This window comes from Phyllostomus discolor, chromosome 3, assembly GCF_004126475.2.
Source record: "Phyllostomus discolor isolate MPI-MPIP mPhyDis1 chromosome 3, mPhyDis1.pri.v3, whole genome shotgun sequence".
Taxonomy (NCBI): domain Eukaryota; kingdom Metazoa; phylum Chordata; class Mammalia; order Chiroptera; family Phyllostomidae; genus Phyllostomus; species Phyllostomus discolor.
Window position 1 is genome coordinate 39,854,165 of NC_040905.2, and position 18,440 is coordinate 39,872,604.

The 18,440-nt window shown below is 38.8% G+C and overlaps 1 protein-coding gene across 1 annotated transcript in view; it reads left to right on the plus strand.

The window, feature by feature from the left end:
* The first annotated feature begins 475 nt into the window (after nucleotides 1-475).
* NLN (neurolysin) overlaps nucleotides 476-18,440 on the plus strand; it is a 42,740-nt gene continuing 24,775 nt past the window's right edge. The window contains 6 exon segments of the mRNA XM_036020066.1: nucleotides 476-516; nucleotides 518-729; nucleotides 3,737-3,885; nucleotides 11,567-11,674; nucleotides 14,126-14,228; nucleotides 14,792-14,952. Coding sequence (XP_035875959.1) covers nucleotides 500-516; nucleotides 518-729; nucleotides 3,737-3,885; nucleotides 11,567-11,674; nucleotides 14,126-14,228; nucleotides 14,792-14,952 — 750 coding nt within the window. The 5' untranslated portion in view covers nucleotides 476-499.

Here is an 18,440-nt window from a genome sequence, read left to right on the forward strand (position 1 = left end):
TCAACAAAATTTTGCTGGAAAAAAAATGCATACTTTTAAGGAAAAAAAATTATGTCTGAAGATCCAAGAGATTTTTTAAGATTTTTGCTTGGCAAATGAAGTCTTTAGTTTAACCAAGAATCCCTCATTTCTCACCTAATCATCCAGCCTCCCCTTGGCTTGCTGAGCAACTCACCCAAACACATTGGAAGGCAGGCATTTTGCCTGCCACCTCAAGTAACACCAACATGAGTGCCCAAAAATGGTTGGCGGGTCCTGTCAGGATTCCTGTAGAACCCCACAAGTCAGATTCCTGGATTGACACTTTTATGGGAGTGTTTAGTTTTGTGCATATGTGCTCACCTGAAAGAAATTGGCTCATTATTAAAAAGTTCTCTTTCATTTAAATTTAATTAGATAATACTTATTTGTATATTGACTTTAGACCAAATAAAAATGCTTAATTTTTATTCTTTTTCTGATTCTTTTTAGAGTTGGTGGTTGCAGGATTTTATTCAGAATGACTTTAGGAAGAGAAGATGTCTCCCCTTCAGGCAATGTCTTCCTATACTGCAGCCGGCAGGAATGTTTTAAGGTGGGATCTTTCACCAGAGCAAATTCAAACAAGAACTGAGGAGCTCATTGCACAGACCAAACAGGTGTACGATGCCATTGGAATGCTTGACCTTAAGGAAGTAACTTATGAGAACTGTTTGCAGACACTGGCAGACGTAGAGGTGAAGTACATAGGTGAGTAGGATGCAAAAGCACATCGATATTTCATTATGTGGGCATCGTGAACAATTTTACATTTTCTGTGTTGGCAGTCCATTTTCCAATTTTACAAGACATTGATTTTTACATAATGATTAATTAATTGTTTGGAATTAAATTACCTAAGATTAATATTTTATATTATGTTGGCAAAAACGTACACTCTCATTTCATCTGCTTTCTGGGCAGCATTGACTATATATCAAAACTTTTAAGAAGTTCAAACCCTGGTCTAGTAATTCCACATCTATGCATTTAATCTAAGGAAATAATCAGATACAGGAAAAATCCTGTACAAATTTATGTATAAACAGTTACTGGATCATAAGCAAAAGCTTAGAAACAACCCATAAGTGTCAACTAATAGAAGGACTAAATAAATTATAATACATTCACCCCTGTAACACTGTATAGCCATTAATATCATGTTTAGAAGCAGTATTTAATGACATAGAAAAAAGGACATAGAAGGAAAACTAGAAAGCAATTTTAATAAATTAATAACATACATATTAGTAATTAATATTTGGATGGTGGGTTTACAGTTGATTATTTAAATTTTTCTCTTTAAGCTTTTCTCTATTTTCCATTTTTCCTACACTTAAAGTATATTATTTTCATCATATGCGTATTAGACTCTTTGAGTTTTGAGAAATGAAGATTCACATAGTTACCTCTAGGAGTCGGATATATTTTGTAGGACATTTAGGACTAAACAACCTTGGCTGTGTGTCCAGGCTTCTTATAGTACTATAAGAACATAGTACTATATGCCCTTCTGGATATCGTTAACCTTAGTATGTCTTCTGGAATTTGGGAGGTTTTCGGAATCTACCACTGCCCTACAGACCTGGTCATCACTTTGCTCTCTCTGACCCCTCAACACCAAGAGTTCCCTCCCCAACCTCCTGCCATAATGGGGACTTGGCTACTTTCCCTGACCTCTGCTTCCGTTTCAGTCTCTGACTCAACTACCAACTGCATCACTCTCAGTAATGGCCACTAAATCTCGCTACAAGTCCTGACTTTAAAGTTTTAATAAAAAGGCTGATTGGTCTCATTCGTCAAAGTCAACAGGGATGGGGCCCATTCCCATGCAGCAGACCTTTCCCAGTAAGCAATTTCGTGTGCGTCCCCCACCCAGACGTGGTCTGCCCCTTGTCCAGATACTCACTTCTCCGGTCACTTACGGCCAAGATGCTGTGCCGGCCTGGCAACGTATACATTCACCAATATAAAAGTCAGTGGGGAAAAAACAAAAATTTTTTAAAGAATTATCTTTTTCCCCAAATATATCTTTTAAACATACTTTAGTTTTACTTTTAGATGTTTGTTCTTACTCTCCTATAATTTATCTTTCTGAGTTAATCATCCTAAGAATAGATTTGTAAAAGACTAACTTTCTCTTATCTGTGTATGTTCTCAGAGTTCATTCTGCCTCCAGCAAGAGCTGTTAAAACCCCACTCGTGTAGTGCCAGGTACTGGACATCAGTGTTGTTTATAGCTTGGCAGCTGGAGTATAAGTCTGGTTCCAGGTCTTTGTGGCAAAGTAAGGAAGGAAATGGTTTCCAGTATCATTGTTTGTTTAAGAATATGTTCCCAATTTTAGGTTCCTGTATTTTATGCCGCTCATTTAAGTTTCTGAGCAGTTTTATCCTACTTAAATAATCTTTTTGAGCTCATTTTAAAAAGTAAACAGAAATTTTAACTATATAGTTAATTATATCACTTAAGTGCTGTAGGTATTAAACTTAAATCTGTTTTTATTTTTTCTTTAATTAAGGAGCATAAAATTATATATTAAACCAAATCCTCAAAAAAAATTATCTAATTTGAGTCTTTAAAACACGTGTGAATTGTTCAGATATTTGTGGCCGTTCTTTTACACCTTCATTTGTAACAATGTTTTAAGAGGACTGATAAAAGTGAGGTAGATTGTTTTTAGCTGTACAATTTCTTGGTATGTAAAGGGTAGCTATTCTGTTTTACCATATATCACATGTATAGACTTTTACCTATTTATAACACCTTTAAAAGTGCTATAGATAAAATACAAGTATATTCATTGTCCACAGCATAACCACAACCATTGCTATCAACCATCCTCATTGTTTCTATACTATGGGTTATTTTATTGACATCAGATTTTCACCCAATTAAAGTCAAAATACAAATATATGAAAAAGCCAAGAACAAGCTTAACACGTGAAAATTAGAGTAGCTAAATTAGCACCATCATTTAACAGGAATAGCCCCAATATTCAGCTCAGTGGATGTGTCCACTGAGTTTCCCGAGAATCGTCTGAAATTACTTGGAACTCTTTATGTTTGTGTGAATGTTTGCATTGGGGGGAGGGCCCGTAACTTAGATTAAATTCTTTAAGAAGTCTATAATGAAGGTTAAGAACTTCTATTCTAAATAAAGTCCTATACCACTAAGTTTTTTTAAACATCCTCTGTCCCTGCCCTTCCCCAGACCTGCACTCTCTGCTTCTCCAACCCTCCACTGAGCGCTTCCTTTTGCCCCGCTATCCTCTCAGGTCCAGCCTTCTCCATGAGGCTCTGCACAGTGCCCAGCCCTCAGCATTGCTGCCTTTCAGTTACTATCCCATTCATAACCTGCTCTATCCTGTATTCTTTTTTTATATGCACTGTTCCCCACCCCAAGTTGCCAAATTATAAAATTCCTCAGCCTAAGAACTATGCCTTTATCTTTCTGTATTCCCAGTTTGCAAATCACATCCAAAACATACATTAATAAATGCTTACTGCACAGGCTTCTTGTTCCTAATAATGCCACTGGGACAGCCAAGCCCTGCATTAAATGCTGTTGTTTTTTTTTTTTTTTTTTTGATAGCCTTAGGAACCTTTATAGAAAGTCTAAAATGAAAACTTTTATCAGGATAATCATTCATCTAGACAGGAGGTATTTTTCTTAATACTTACTTGATGAGTCCTTACCGTTTTCTCCTGTGTTAACAGTGGAACGAACCATGCTGGACTTCCCTCAGCATGTCTCCTCTGACAAAGAAGTACGGGCAGCAAGCACAGAAGCGGATAAAAGGCTTTCTCGTTTTGATATCGAGATGAGCATGAGAGAAGATATATTTCTGAGAATTGTTCACTTACAGGTAAATGATGTTATGAATCTCTTTAAAAGAAAAAAATCTGCAATAAAAACCTAAAGCCTTTGGCCAGCAATGAAAAGTACTTGATGCTCCTAGGTTTTTTTTCTAATTACTATTAACAATAGACATAGCACCATGTTATATTATACCACTGAGGTTTATGTTTAGCTGCTAATTGTATTCACTTAAGATTAAAGACCAAGTGTAAGAATGTACATCTATAAATCTAAGGCTTCTTAGCCACCATGAAGTTGATGGTTCAATTGAAACACCTCTTTGAATTTTCAAAATATGGCAAGGTTTATAATAGATCACATCAACTAGAAGCAAATGGAATTGAGTTGTTTATCTGTAGACATCGCGTGGTCTCGGCCATCGTGTTGGTGACTTGCTGCTGTCCCACGCCAGTCGACCTTCGCACTTTTCAGAATTAGCGTGGAAATCATGGGTAGTGAGTGTTGCAGGCGGGTCTGACTGGAGTGTATTTGGTCTCTTCATCACCAGTGTTGATTGGATTTCTAGCATTTTTAGCTTATCTTTGTTTTGAATTTTTAATTTCATGATTTTTTAAAAACATCAGCAATTTGTTTAAGAAACAGCTAATATTTTATAATCCTATGCATTTTTGCATGCTCCTTTATGCAAAAATCTCAACAATTTTGTTCCTTTTAGCAAATTTTGACAGTTGAAATAAAAAAAGCAGTATATCAGATGTTTTATTTGCAGCCTACTATAGAATATGTGATCAAGACCTAACGTAACAACAAAACAAAGAAAAAGCAAATATAAACAAAGTCACTGAAATAGAGGACAGACTGACAGTGACCAGAGGGGAGAGAAGAGGGAATTTCAGGGGAGAATGGGAAGGGTTTACATGAACAAATTTAAAGGACACATGGACAAAAGCTAGGGGGAGGGTGGTAATGGGAGGGAAGTGGGGAGGGTTGGGTGGGTGGGCTGGAATGGGAGTAAAAGGGAGAAAACTATACTTGAACAAAGATTAAAATAAAAAAAATTTTAAAAAAAGACTTAACATAGACATATAAGAGTGTATACCGTCTGCTCCCTCATGTCAGACAAGCATTTTTTACCCTATAATCTATAATCATCTCTGTGGTTCAGAATTGTTCATCTTTGGCACTATAAAAATAACAAATTAAAAGTACTTTATGATTATTTTTTATTAACTAAATTCTTTTTGATCCCAGTTATTTATGGGATTCAAATTATGGCCTTTACAATCTATTTTTATTTCATTCCCAATAATCTAATTTCCATTCAATCTGTGTATTACATATGTGTTTTAAAACATTCCTAGGAATCTCTCATTTTCTTTCACTGTTTTCATCCTGACTTCTAAGTCCTCATTTGGGATTTTCTAGCCTCTAAAAGGTATTTCCAGCCCATATCCATTAAGCAGCGCAGTCACTCCCCTTTTCTCCTCCCCTAGCCCCAGCAACTGCCAGTCTGCTTTCTGTCTGTGGATTTGCCTGTTCTGGTATTTCATATAAATGGAACCATACAGACAAATGGTTACTAGACTTAGCATGGTGATCACATCATAAGATATATAAATGTCAGATCACTATCTTGCACACGTAAAACTAATATAATATTACATGCCACCTGTACTTTAATTTAGAAAAATTTAAAGGTATTTTCATCTTAATAAAAAAGCAGTATATCAAATGTTTTATATGATATAATAAAACATTTTATAAAAAGTAGTATATCAAATATTACTGAGTTAGATGTTTTTATTACTGTTTCACCATCTCTGATTTTTATGAATGTTAACAAAATATGGGAGGTTGTCACTTTAGATTTCTTTTTTTTTCCCTTTAGGTTTCTCTGCTATGCTTTCTTTTGTTTCTTTCTTTCTTTTCTTCCTATGCTTTTAAATTTTGTATATATTGTGGGCTGGCCCCACCAAGTTCGAGAACAAGTTGCTGTCTCTGTAGTAGGCGAGATGGTAGACTAGCACAGGGTAGGGACCGCAGGAACACCGGTGCATCCATCAGATTTGTGTACTTGTCTGGGCTGGTCCACTTCCAGGTTTTTTTTTTTTTTTTAAATATTTTATTTATTTATTTTTAGAGAGGGAAGGGAGGGAGATAGAGAGAGAGAGACATCAATGTGCGGTTGCTGGGGGTTATGGCCTGCAACCCAGGAATGTACCCTGGCTGGGAATTGAACCTGGGACAGTTTAGTTCCCAGCCCGCACTCAATCCACTGAGCTATGCCAGCCAGGGCCACTTCCAGGTTTTGTTGTAATAATTTATAGTGGTTTCAGATTAGGTCTCATAATTTTTCCTTTTTCCAAATAGAGTAATTACCCTCATCTGTATGGATTATTATGTGCATATTTTTAGGAGCTTTTACAATGTCTGTTAAAGCTACAGCAGAATAATAAAAAATAACTGTAGTGTTTGTTTATGCATTGGAGCTTATTTGGTAAATTTAGTTACCTTTAAATACCTTCCTTGACAAATAGTTGTTTATTTGGGCAGTGTTTGTTAAAATCTAGAAGTATCAGTATCAGTTCTATGCTACAGTCGAGCATTTCAGTAAATGGCAAATCTCATTCTCCAGTCCTGACAAAGATTTCTCAATTGTTGGCTAAAAAGCCAACAAAGATCAAAAAAGGTTTTACAGCTGCTCTTTTCATCCATATTGGTAAGAAAAATATAGTGTCTTCATAATAAAACAATCCAGGCACACGATATTTTATTCCAGTGGCCTGCTAAGAAATAACTACAGAAGAGGGATTTTTCAGTGAAATAGTCTGAATTATGCAAGCTAAATTGGGAAATACAGGTATCTATTGTAATATTATTTGCATATATTTTTTTAGAGCTGTGGGCTCTGGCCTTGCCAATTCATCTTAGCTAGCTAATGGTTTAAACAGTAGAGTTTTAATGTTACAGTGTATCAGGTGTGTCCAACCCTCAGCCTGTGGGCCACATGTGGCATGTGGCCCAGGATGGCTATGCATGCGGCCCAACACAAAATCGTAAATTTACTTAAAACATAATGAGATTTTTTTGTTTTTGTTAGTGTTTATATATTTAATGTGGAGCCCAAGACAACTCTTATTCTTCCAGTGTGGCCCAGAGACGCCAAAAGGTTGGACAGCCCTGATTGTAAATGAATATATCATGAGATTAAATACTGTCATGTACTTGAACAGTCATAGAGACCTAGTGCCAAAATAAAATACACAAACCTGTGCCTTAAAACCATGGCAGAGAAGAGAGAGAGAGAAGAAGAAGGGAAAGAAAGGAGTAAGGGGGGAAGAAGGAAGAAACCTATGTCCAAAATTCAGTATGATAATGGTAATTTCTTTTACTTACCAGGCCTTCTGGATTTTGAAACATACTGAGTCTAGTCATTGGTCATAGTCAATACCACTGAAACGTGCGCCTTTTGTCAAGCTCTTAAAAGCCTAGGGATCCCATATAAAGCATCAACAACCTTGCCTTTGTTTCTTCATTAGATAGGCACCTTTTTCGCTTCCCAAGTACTTACCTCTCTTTTCATTCACTACATGGTAGACATTACTTGCTAATGTATCTTTTTCTCCTTCATATGATTTAAAATACCTCAAAGATATTCATCTTTGTTTCCCTGGTGCCTGGCATGCCTAGGAGCTCAGTAATTGTGTGTCATCTGGATCTGAACCAGTCATGCTGTGTGGCTCCACACCGCTGGTGTCCTCCTGCTGCCTGGGACCCACACAAAAGCAGTGAGTCTTGCCATGGTCCCCTGAGTTGGCAGTCAGCGAGCAGGGCTTTCGGCAGCCCTTCTGTCCTGAAAGTAGGCAGTTGCCAAGGAAGTCCTCTTCATAGTAATAGGACAGAAACCTAACTGTGAATGTACTGATTAAAAAACACACACAACAGAAAAAAACTAAGTAGAACACATTTAATTAAACAAGTTATACCTCTGTGTAAGCTTTTGCAGTAATAGTGTCTGTATTATCATACTCCGTTGACTTATATTTCTCTAGCATATTTGAAGTTTGTGAATCCATTTCTCTAAATGGTATTCAGAGGAATACACTAGCTTAATCCCCAGAGTTCTTTTAACTGCGTTGTGATTTCTGCTTTGAATGCACAACACAGTAAATCCCACTAAAATAATTTGTCATTTACATATTTTAGAAACTAGATGTGTGAATGTCTTGTGAAGAAAAAGACAAAAATCATGAGACAGAAGGTGGGCAGGATTTCAAGGAAACTAGGACAATTCTTCACTTTGTATTATGAAATGCTAAAGAATTATGAATTAAGGATGGCATTGTAGTTTTATGGTATGTTGGACAAAGTACTAAACTAAGAATTTGAAGAATTTATTTCTACCCCCATTTTTACCCTAAAAAGCTATGTGATCTTAGGAAACTCCTTCACCCTCAGCCTGTAAAACGAGTGTACAAGATACAAACATATATGTAAGTGTGTGTGTGTGTGTGTGTGTGTGTGTGCATATTCACACTTTTTCATAAAAGCTCTTTGTTACAGGAGGAAGTTAGGGGAAGACTAAATCTTGTCACCGCAGAGCTTTAAAAAGGGCTCTGGTGTCAGCTTATATAAACTTGAAAATTACTTCAGAGACCTTTTAGCATTCCCCCACCCCACCTACCCCTACTCCTACAAAGGAGAAACTTCACCCCAAAAGGCCTGAGACCTGGGGCAGATACAAGGAGATCAAGTTCTTGTTCAGGAAGGAAGGTGCGGCTACCACAGAGCCGGCAAGAAGTGTTGACTGATTCCCTCTTAGAAAATCCTTGGGCAGTAAGTGTGACCTTGCCTGGCGAGTGGAAGGGAGAATATGATCCTGATCCACTCTGGGACAGGAATGTGCTTCAGAAGCACTTTTCAGAAGCGCCTTATTCCTACCAGAGACCTTCAGAGAGTTCTCAACCTCAGAGTCGGACTGGCAAAGTGTGTCTGGTTATATTGAGTCAGATTTTTGTTAAGTGTCATTTTTGTGGTAAGTCGCATATTTTGGTAACAGATGATTAGTCACATTTTAATTAGACCTAATTTAGGACTGATTTTTCTCAGAACATTCTTCCCCCTGTTTACACTTGTATTACCTATTTGGAGTGTAAGTAGTTTTACCTAATCTAGGTCATGAATTTGGAGTTGACTGTACTGAGTATGAAAGGGGACCCAAAAAACCCTGGAATTTATTTATAAAAAATTATATATTTATTCTTACATATTTAAACTTCAGTCACCTTCAAAGTACTCTCTATTTGATGTAATACACCTATTGAGACATTTTTTCACTGCTCAAAACTGTTTTGAACTCCTTGATTTTGAGGCCTTTTAGTATTCCTGCTGGTTTTGGGGGTTTTTTTTTTCACATGAGTAAAATGTTTCCATTTAAGGACTTTTTTCATCTAGGGAAAAAAGTTGCTCAGGATGAGATTAGGCGAATGGGCAGTGTGGGGCAACGGGGGGGTCATGCCATTTTTGGTCAAAAACTGCTGAACACTCAGTGGGATATGGGCAGGTGTGCACGTAAATCACCCATCTTGAAATAGGCAGATGCATTGAAGGAGTCTTCAAAAAAAAGGCACTGAAGCCAAATGCAGCCTCTCACAACAAGGCCAGCTGGCATACTGATACAGATGGGTTCCTAGAACACTCACCTAGCTGGGAAAGCTTGTACTACAAGAGGCTTGCCCTCCAGAAGATAATTCTGGTTTGGGGGACCTACCCCCTTTTATACTTCCAGGCTTTCTGAAGTAGCAGTCCAGGAATGGCAAATCCAGGCCCACTTAGAATGAAAGCCCACCCTGAGTGTAGAGTAATTCCATTTACATTAGCTGGTGAGCCTTGTGATGAGCCTCTGTCCCAACCTCAGGGCTAAATGTGACCCAGTGAACTAACCCCTGGAACCCAGGTACCCACACTGCTATCGAGCTGTGTGCTTGGCTTCTGTCTTGGCTCACTGCCCTGTTGGGAAGGGTCTCTGCCCTGGAGCTCCACCTGCTCACTTGGGCCCTGCACAACTTACCCAGGCCCTTATTACCAGGGTTTTTTTTTTCCCTCTCCCCCACTACATAAAGCTACTGCCTGCATTCCCAACCTTACAACTTGTAGTATTGTACTATCTAGAAACTCCTGCTGTTCTGCCCCACACCTCAGGACAGCCTTCCTGGCACTGTTAAAGCCAGCCATCAACAACTCAGGCCATCCGTCACATCCACATGAACACTGATTTGAACTGCTGGCCATCCCTGAGGGACCCAGCCCATAGCCCAGTTTGTCTCCGTGGCTGTTCTGCATGTCTGCCCATTGTAGACACCTGCTGCTGAGATCCCAATGTGTGCCAGTGCCAGCCAGGGAGGGTTCCAACTCCAGTCATGCCAGCATGCTCGGAAATGCCCCAAGGACATAAAAGGAGGTTATTTTGGAAAAATGAGTCTAATTGTTCTCTGCCTCCACTGAGAATAAAGGCAGAGGAAACTGTGAGTAATCTATGAACAAGTACTTTACTACTGTGACATAAAATTTTTTATTGGTAGGCAAGGTGAGACAGAGATTCTTGTTAAGTAGTACCCTCATTTAGAGTACAACTCTATTTACCTGCTACAACAAAATGTTAAAAATTACAGAATTATTGCAGCAAGAGCCTTGTGCCAACAATCTAAAACACAGGTTCTAAAGCTAAGATCTAATTAGTTCTTTTAGAGATCTAATTAGTTGGAAAATATAAAGCTCAGGGATGGATAGCCCAGGTCTTTCATGGAGAGAGAGTGCAACCAGTGGTAGGTCCCTGTGACCGTAGAGACAAGTCCCTCATTGGCCTTCAACCAAACTGAATCTGTCACTCCTCTGTCTGGAGTCCATTTCCTCCCAGGACCACGAGCTGACCAGCCTTCCAGATGTGCCACGTATATTTGGCACCTGTTTTGAAGAAACATCTGGTGTTTTTATACCTTGCTGCGGCCAGGGGAATTTTCTGTTTTCCTCCAGGGCTCTTGGTTCTCTTGAGTGAGTGCCGTTGGTGTTGCCTCATGCAGGTTGAAATGTGCTGCCGGGCATTCCTCCTCCGTGTGCTGTGCCGACACACTTTCCCCACAGAACTGTTCAGATGCAACTTGCTGTCGTCCCCTCATCTCTCTTGCCAAGTGACAGTGAGCCATTTTGAAAACGTTGGAAGCCTTTTGCTGAGGTTTAATCAAGCTGCAAAACCTTTTTTGGTGTGTTGGCAAAAGAGTCCCACTCTCCATTTGTGCAGAATTTGCTCTTTATTTTTATGCCTGCCTCTCAAGTGGAACCAGGTTAGCAAATGATGGAAAATTAAATCCAGATGATTTGTGATAAGGAGGATGTTTTGTGGAAAAAAGACCACTGGGTCATAGAGAATGCTCAGAATGAGATTATGCAAATGTTTTTATTATCACACTTTTAAATAGTACAGGCAGTCTTGATTCAGATGCAAGGCCAGGCAGTTCTGGTTAGCGTTTTATTTATTCAGTTTTTCTGTTTTAAATGAGCAGAGACTCACTAAAGCAGAAAAGAAATTAGGTCTTCAGAAGGGCCTGCCTCATAACCACATACATGCTTCGTAGCCACAGAGATGGTGAATAAATTTCCTTCGGCCTCATAGTTCATGATTTACCCAGACACTGGAGTAACAGAGTGGTTGTCATGCTCTTTCATTTTAGGAAACCTGTGATCCGGGGAAGATAAAGCCTGAGGCCAGACGATACTTGGAAAAGTCAATTAAAATGGGAAAAAGAAATGGGCTCCATCTTCCAGATCAAGTACAAAGTGTGAGTTTATGTTTCGTTTTCTTATGAGGACAAAAGGAGTACGTAAAACATAATGCAACAACTACAAAGTGGGAAGTGCATATTTTAATATGGGAAATAATGCATAATTAAAATCCATTTACAATGTACTTGATAGTCAGTGGCTTTAAATTCTACAATACAACTCCTCTTCACCTCATGGTGACTGACAAAGAACTGGTAACTTAATTTTTCTTTAACTGCATCCAAGTGTTATTTGTGTCATATGTGCTGGGCTTCTTTGCTCTGCTCTGTCTTACATTTCCTAGTACCTAGTTCCAGTCTCAGTATTTTCATTGCCTTGGGGTTACAGAGACAGGGCACTTGTGATAAAATCCATATGATGGAGAGTTTTAAAACCAGCACTTTGAAATGGAGCACCCTATGATTAGTATATGGCCCTTCAAGGCGGAGAGATTAGCTGGTGAAAACTGCTTCTCAAACTTTTTCTTTTGTCTAATGCCAGTTAGATCTTCCAGTTTCAGAAATTAAACTCAGCTACAGAATTAACTCATTCTTTGGAAAGGAAAAAATAACCCATGATTTACTTCCAGGTGATCCTTCGAGAGCGTAGAACTGGAAACAAGTTTAAAGGAAATGCAGACCAAGTGATGTCAGCATGGTAGATATACCCGAAGGCACTGCTGAGATATGGGTGCCTTTGTGCCACCTACATGCCCTTTGAACACCTTGTAGCCTCTGTGTCCTACTCACAGAAGAAACCTGACTGATCTCACTATCTGACTTGCCATCATCAGCTCTGTCTGGGACATGAATACTGTATTAGTTAAAATGGATTTGGCTGTAGCTAACAACACCCTGCTGGAACAGTTTAAACAAAAGAAGAGATTTACTTGCTTGTATAACTGGAAGGTCCAGAGGTGGTCAGGCTTCATGGGCTAGTTTGCTCCTGGTGCCCAGTGGTGTTTTGGCCACCTGGTTTTCCTATTCCTCTACTCTGTCTTCTTCATGGTTAGTGCTAACAGGTGGCTCCTTTTATTTCTAAAATGGCTGCAAATCAAAAGCCACTGCCAACTAGAAGGACATAGAGAAGCTTCCATTATACCTCTCTTCATGTCCTAATGGATTCAATCATATGCCTAATCCTGTTGGGCATGTGCCAGGCCGGGGTTACCTGAGCCAGTCACTACTGTAGTGCAGGTAGGATTACCCGACTGGTGCAGGGGTCACACCCCTGGAACTTCAGATAGAATTGGGTCCCACTCAAACGACATGGCTGCTGTGGAGCATGGAGGCAGTGGAAGGGAACTTGGACAGGCAACCAGGATGTCCGAAAATGACACTATGTGTGTCAAATTGAGTGTCCCTCAGAACTACCTGGAGGGCTTGTTAAAACTCTGATCACCAGAGCCCATACCTCTGTGAGTTTGTTTCAGTGGACTTTGCGTGGGTCTCAAGAATTTGCATTTCTGACAAGTTCCCAGGTGGTGTCGATGCTTGTGGTCAGGGCCACAACGTGGGAAGCCAGTGTGGTTTAGGTAAATTTCATTAGCTAGCGTTTTCAGAAAAGTAGGACACTTTTAATAAATAGATTTTATTAATCTATTTTAATAAACAGGTTAATAATTTTATTTATTAATTTCATGTTTTTTCTCAAGGTTCCCTTCATACTGCTTCCTTTGATCTCCCACCTGATACTTTTTAGATGAATGTTAAGTCTCCTAAATCGCATTTATTTGAAAAGGCTGTGTAAAAACTACGACCTAACCTTTTTCCCTAAAGCAACCATAGAATTATTCAGTTCTCATCTTTTAGCTTACTTCAGTAGCAACTACTGATTTATTAAATTAAAATTTTGAATTAGAAAAGATTCAAAATATCATTAACAGGCTAATAGATTCATTCATTCATTTAGCAAATGTGTGTGTACTATGTACTAGATGCTGCTTTGACTCTATCTCCTAAATTTTACTCAGTTCTTGCAACTTTATGAAAATTCCTGACACATCACCAGATTGCTATTTTGTTCATGTTACATGCAGATACTCATGGACAAAACATACAAAAGTGCAGCAAACTAATCAAGCACATGTCTAAGAAAGTACTTCCTGCCCTGGCTGGTGTAGCTCAGTGGATTGAGTGAGGGCCTGTGAACCAAAGGGTCACTGGTTCAGTTCCCAGTCAGGGCACATGCCTGGGCTGCGGGCCACGTTCCCAGTAAAGGGCACAAGAGGCAATCTCACATTGATGTTTCACTTCTTCTCTTTCTCCTTCCCTTCCCCTGTCTCTAAAAATAAATAAATAATATCTTTAAAAAAAAAAAAAGAAAGAAAAGAAAAGAGAAAAAGGAACTTCCTGGGTGTTGGAGACAAAAGTCAATATTCATATAAAGTGAAACTTACTTGACTGATAATGATAACAATAAGAGATTTGTTTTTATTGTTAAGGTCCTATATTTGTATTTTGTTTTAGGAAATCAAAGCAATGAAGAAAAGAATGAGTGAACTGTGCATTGACTTTAACAAAAACCTCAATGAGGATGATACCTTTCTTGTATTTTCCAAGGCTGAACTTGGTAAAATTTTGTTATGTTTCTATTATTAAATTATATAATCCCAGCAGATAATGTCACCTCACAGTTTGCCAAATCAAAGTTAAAAGAATTGTTTAAAAAAGGGTCCAGTCCCTTCTACAGAATCTACCTCCCCTCTACAGAAAAGACAACCAAACCATGCCTGGGGTATAGGATAATACGAGTGAATACTGTTTCTAGAGACAGTCCTGAGAAGATTTCATAATCTGTCTTGGATAACTTATGCTGTTATTGAACAGCCTTCAGTTCCCTGAAAATTTTTTTCCTTACAGTGTCTTCTACAGTGTAACTTTAACTAGTCTCTTCTTCTATCCTCGGCTTAATTTGCCTGTTCTCCAACAAAATACCATCTGCACAAGTACACTGAAGCCTCTTCATATACTGAGTTAGCATCTCCTAAGGCACCTGTTCTGTAAGCACCACCCCCCTTGATACTATAAGAATTGTCATTTTATTTGAATTTTAATTCCCCCACAAAATTCCTGGAGTTCATAATGGCACCATGCCAATGTTAAATTAAACAGTAATTAGAGAATTTTTTGCAGGTGCTCTTCCTGATGATTTCATTGAGAGTTTAGAGAAAACAGATGATGACAAGTATAAAATTACCTTAAAATATCCTCACTACTTTCCTGTCATGAAGAAATGTTGTATCCCAGAAACCAGAAGGAAAATGGAAATGGCTTTTAATACAAGATGCAAAGAGGTACTTGTGAATGTTTGGTTTCTTGTTTGTTTGGTTGGTTGGTTCATTTTTTGTTTGTTTTGGTAGAAGACTTTAAGTAAAGGGTTTGCTTTGTTAACCAATGCTGAAGCCAGCTCAGAGACTAGTATTTCTATTTGTATGAGCATTCTGCCTCCTAATCCCTCAGACCTAGAATGATGATGCCCATCGACAACTTGCCTGGTATGGCCACAGGCTAAGCTATTGTAATACCAATAGAATGGATTAAATAAACTTAAAGTTGCATTCTTCTCCCAAGTCAGTAGTCAGGGGCTGGTGGAGCATCTCTCTCTCCTCAGTGACTTCCAAGGGCATTTTAACTGTCATCATTTCCCCATCTGTAAGGAAGAGGGAAAATAAAGTACAGAGCAGGTATCTTTAAGAAAAAAAGACCTGGAAATGACATATATCAACTATACGCATATCACATTGACCCAAATTCCATTGTGTAGCCATATCTAGCTGCAGGGGAGGCTGGGAAATGTAGTCTTCAACTGATAGCCATTTGCTCAGCTGAGTGGATTCTATCACTAAAAGGAAATAAGGAAGAATTAGAAATGGATATTAGGAGTCAACTAGCCAGCCGCACCACAGTCTGTCCAAGTAAACATGAGTGCCTGTTTTCCCCATTCACCAGGCCTCGGATCCCACCCCGTTACTGCCTTGAGCTCAAAGACTAGTCTCTCTGGGTGATACACAGTCCTCCCCAGTTGTAGCCTCTCATGATCTAGCTAGCAACCTATGAAAGGAAAGACTGGCTGTCTAGCCCACTCACCCCCAGCACACATACACCAGTGGTAGAATAGGAACAGAATGGCCATAGTACAAACTCCCATTTGGAAAAGGAAACAACGGGAAGCACAGTTTGGCAGGAACTGTAAGGATTCTGTGTCTGGGAAGCTCCTGGGATGACCCATTGGACTTACTGGGTCTCCTTTCAGGCAGGAATAAAATTCATTCAAAACCTCAGTAGGTTTTCTGTCTGTTGTTTCCACTCAGATTCACATTAAAATAACTATACCCAGATATTGCTTTTGTTCATAGTTCTTAAACCTACCAAATCCTTTCTTTTGTACCGGTTCCTGTATCATGCCCTTTCTGCTCTTCCTCAATGTCATGGTGTCTACTTCAGAGCCGCCTGAAAATGGTAGGCTTCAGGAGGAATGCAGCATTCTTAGATAAATCTCTGCAGTTCAGTACCTCCGAGTCATAGTCTTTGCTCCTGACTTTGGGCTACAGGGGAATTGGCACCTCCAGCCATCTGAAGCCCCAGACTATGGGCAGGACCTCTCAGAGAAACTCTTTCCCTTTTGTCTTTGCAAACTGACCAGCTCTCCCTTAAGCACATCTTTCTCGTGTAATCTTACTCAAAGTAACAGATACAAACAAACACACATCATTATTAGTTTTCCCAAACAATTCCCCTACAGCTAAGACTCAGTAGGGAATTGGCCTGCCTTCCGAGTTACGGCAAGCAAGAGTTTTAACAAGTGTGATCCCTGGTGTAATGAGGATTCCCAGCTTCCCAGCCTGTAGTGTCTGTGTCCTTACCTTCCACCCCTGCATGTTTTTCATTTTTGTTATAGCAGCATCCTCTTCCTAGTATCAGTCCTGTGGGTATTAGAGTATAGCTGAAAGAACTATACAAAAGTCAACCAAAAACACAGAGATGCAAATAAATAAACATTATTTCTCTTCAGAAAGCATTAATGGTTACCTAGGGCTGGGGAGACTGGGGAGGTATTCCTTCATGGTTACCAAGTTTATTTTGGGGTGTCGGAAGGGTTTTGGAAACAGATAGTGGTATTGGTTGTACAACAGTTTCAGTGTAATTAGTGCCACTTAATTGTACACTTAAAAATGGTTAGAATGGCATATTTTATGTTATGTGTTTGACAACATTTCTTTAAAAAAGGTTTATTTCTCTTGAAACCAACAATACTGAGGTGAATATTCTAGAGCTGGAGGCTAGCTCTACCGCACTCAGCATGTGGTTTCCAAGGTCATGGTTGTCACCTTTAGTTCACAGCTGGCAATGCAAGCATCTATAAAGAGATGACTCAGAAATTTCAGTCAACACCTCATTCATATTCCACGGTCCCACAACTAGCTTTCAGGAAGTCTGGAAGGCTAGTCAGGTAACCTTGCATCTGGCAAAAACTCAGAGAATTCTAGTACTAGGGAGAAGAATGGAGGAATAGATATTGGGAGAAAATTGGCAGCCTGGAGAGAAGGTCTAGGGAAACTGAAAAAGGTGAAAGAAAAACTCATATCAGTTAATTTTAGAACTTGGAGAATTAAACTGTGTGTTCCTTATATCCATGTTTCTGTCCTAATTTTAAAATAATAGTAATTATAACATAATTACATAGAGTTTGTCCTGGTTCCAGGCACTTTTCTATGTACTTCCATATATTTTCATTTGAATCTTCATTTACCCCATGACTGAGCTGCTTTCATTACCTGTATCCTGCAGGTAAGAAAACTGAGGCTTGGAAAGGTTAAGGCACTTGCCAACTGTCAGACAACCAGTAAGTGGTCAAGCAAACTTTGGGACCCAGGTAGTTTGACTTTGGTGTGTGATCTTCCTTAGAAACATGTCTAGAAATGATTTGCTTATTTAATCATCAGGAGTAGTTTTTCTATGACCTCAACATTTATTTACTTTTTCTTTTATTGTTTAAAAACAAGGTTATGCTGAGTGAAATAAGCCAGATACAAAAAGACTAATGTGGTATGATCCCATGTACACAAGGTTCCTGGAACAAATTCACAGGGACAAAAAGTGCAATGGTGGATGCTGGGGGCAGGGGGAGGGGGCAAGGGGAGATAGTATTTAATGGGTATAGAATTGCATTTGGGAGAGATGAAAATGTCTGGAGTTAAGACAGTATCTTTATTTGTATTTTGTTACAAACAAAGTAATAGGAAATGTGCAATAATTTGAGAAAAATCTCTGAAACATTTTCTAAATGTAGAGTTCTGTGGTCTTAAGTATTGTTGTGCGACTGTCACCACCATGTATATCTTCAAGATTTACTCACGTTCTAGCATGTGTCAAAACTTCTTTCCTTTTTAAGGCTGAATAGTATTTCATTATATGTATAAACCACATTTTCTTTATCCCTTTACCCACTGATGGACATTTGGATTGCTTCCACCACTTGACTGATGTTCACATAATGCTGCAGTGAACACAGTTGTACAAATAGCTGAGTCCTTGCTAAATCATATGGTAATTCTGTGTTTAATTTCTTAATTTCTTTTTTTTTAGGAATCCCAGTGCTGTTTTCCACAGCAGCTGCACCATTTTACATTTCCATCATTAATGCACAGAGATTCCAAATTTTCTACATCCTCATCAACGCTTATTTTCTTTTTTTTTAAATAATAGCCATACTAATGGGTATGAAGTTAGTTACAAATTTTGTGTTATGTTTGTATTTTGTGTTATGTTACAAATATTGCCA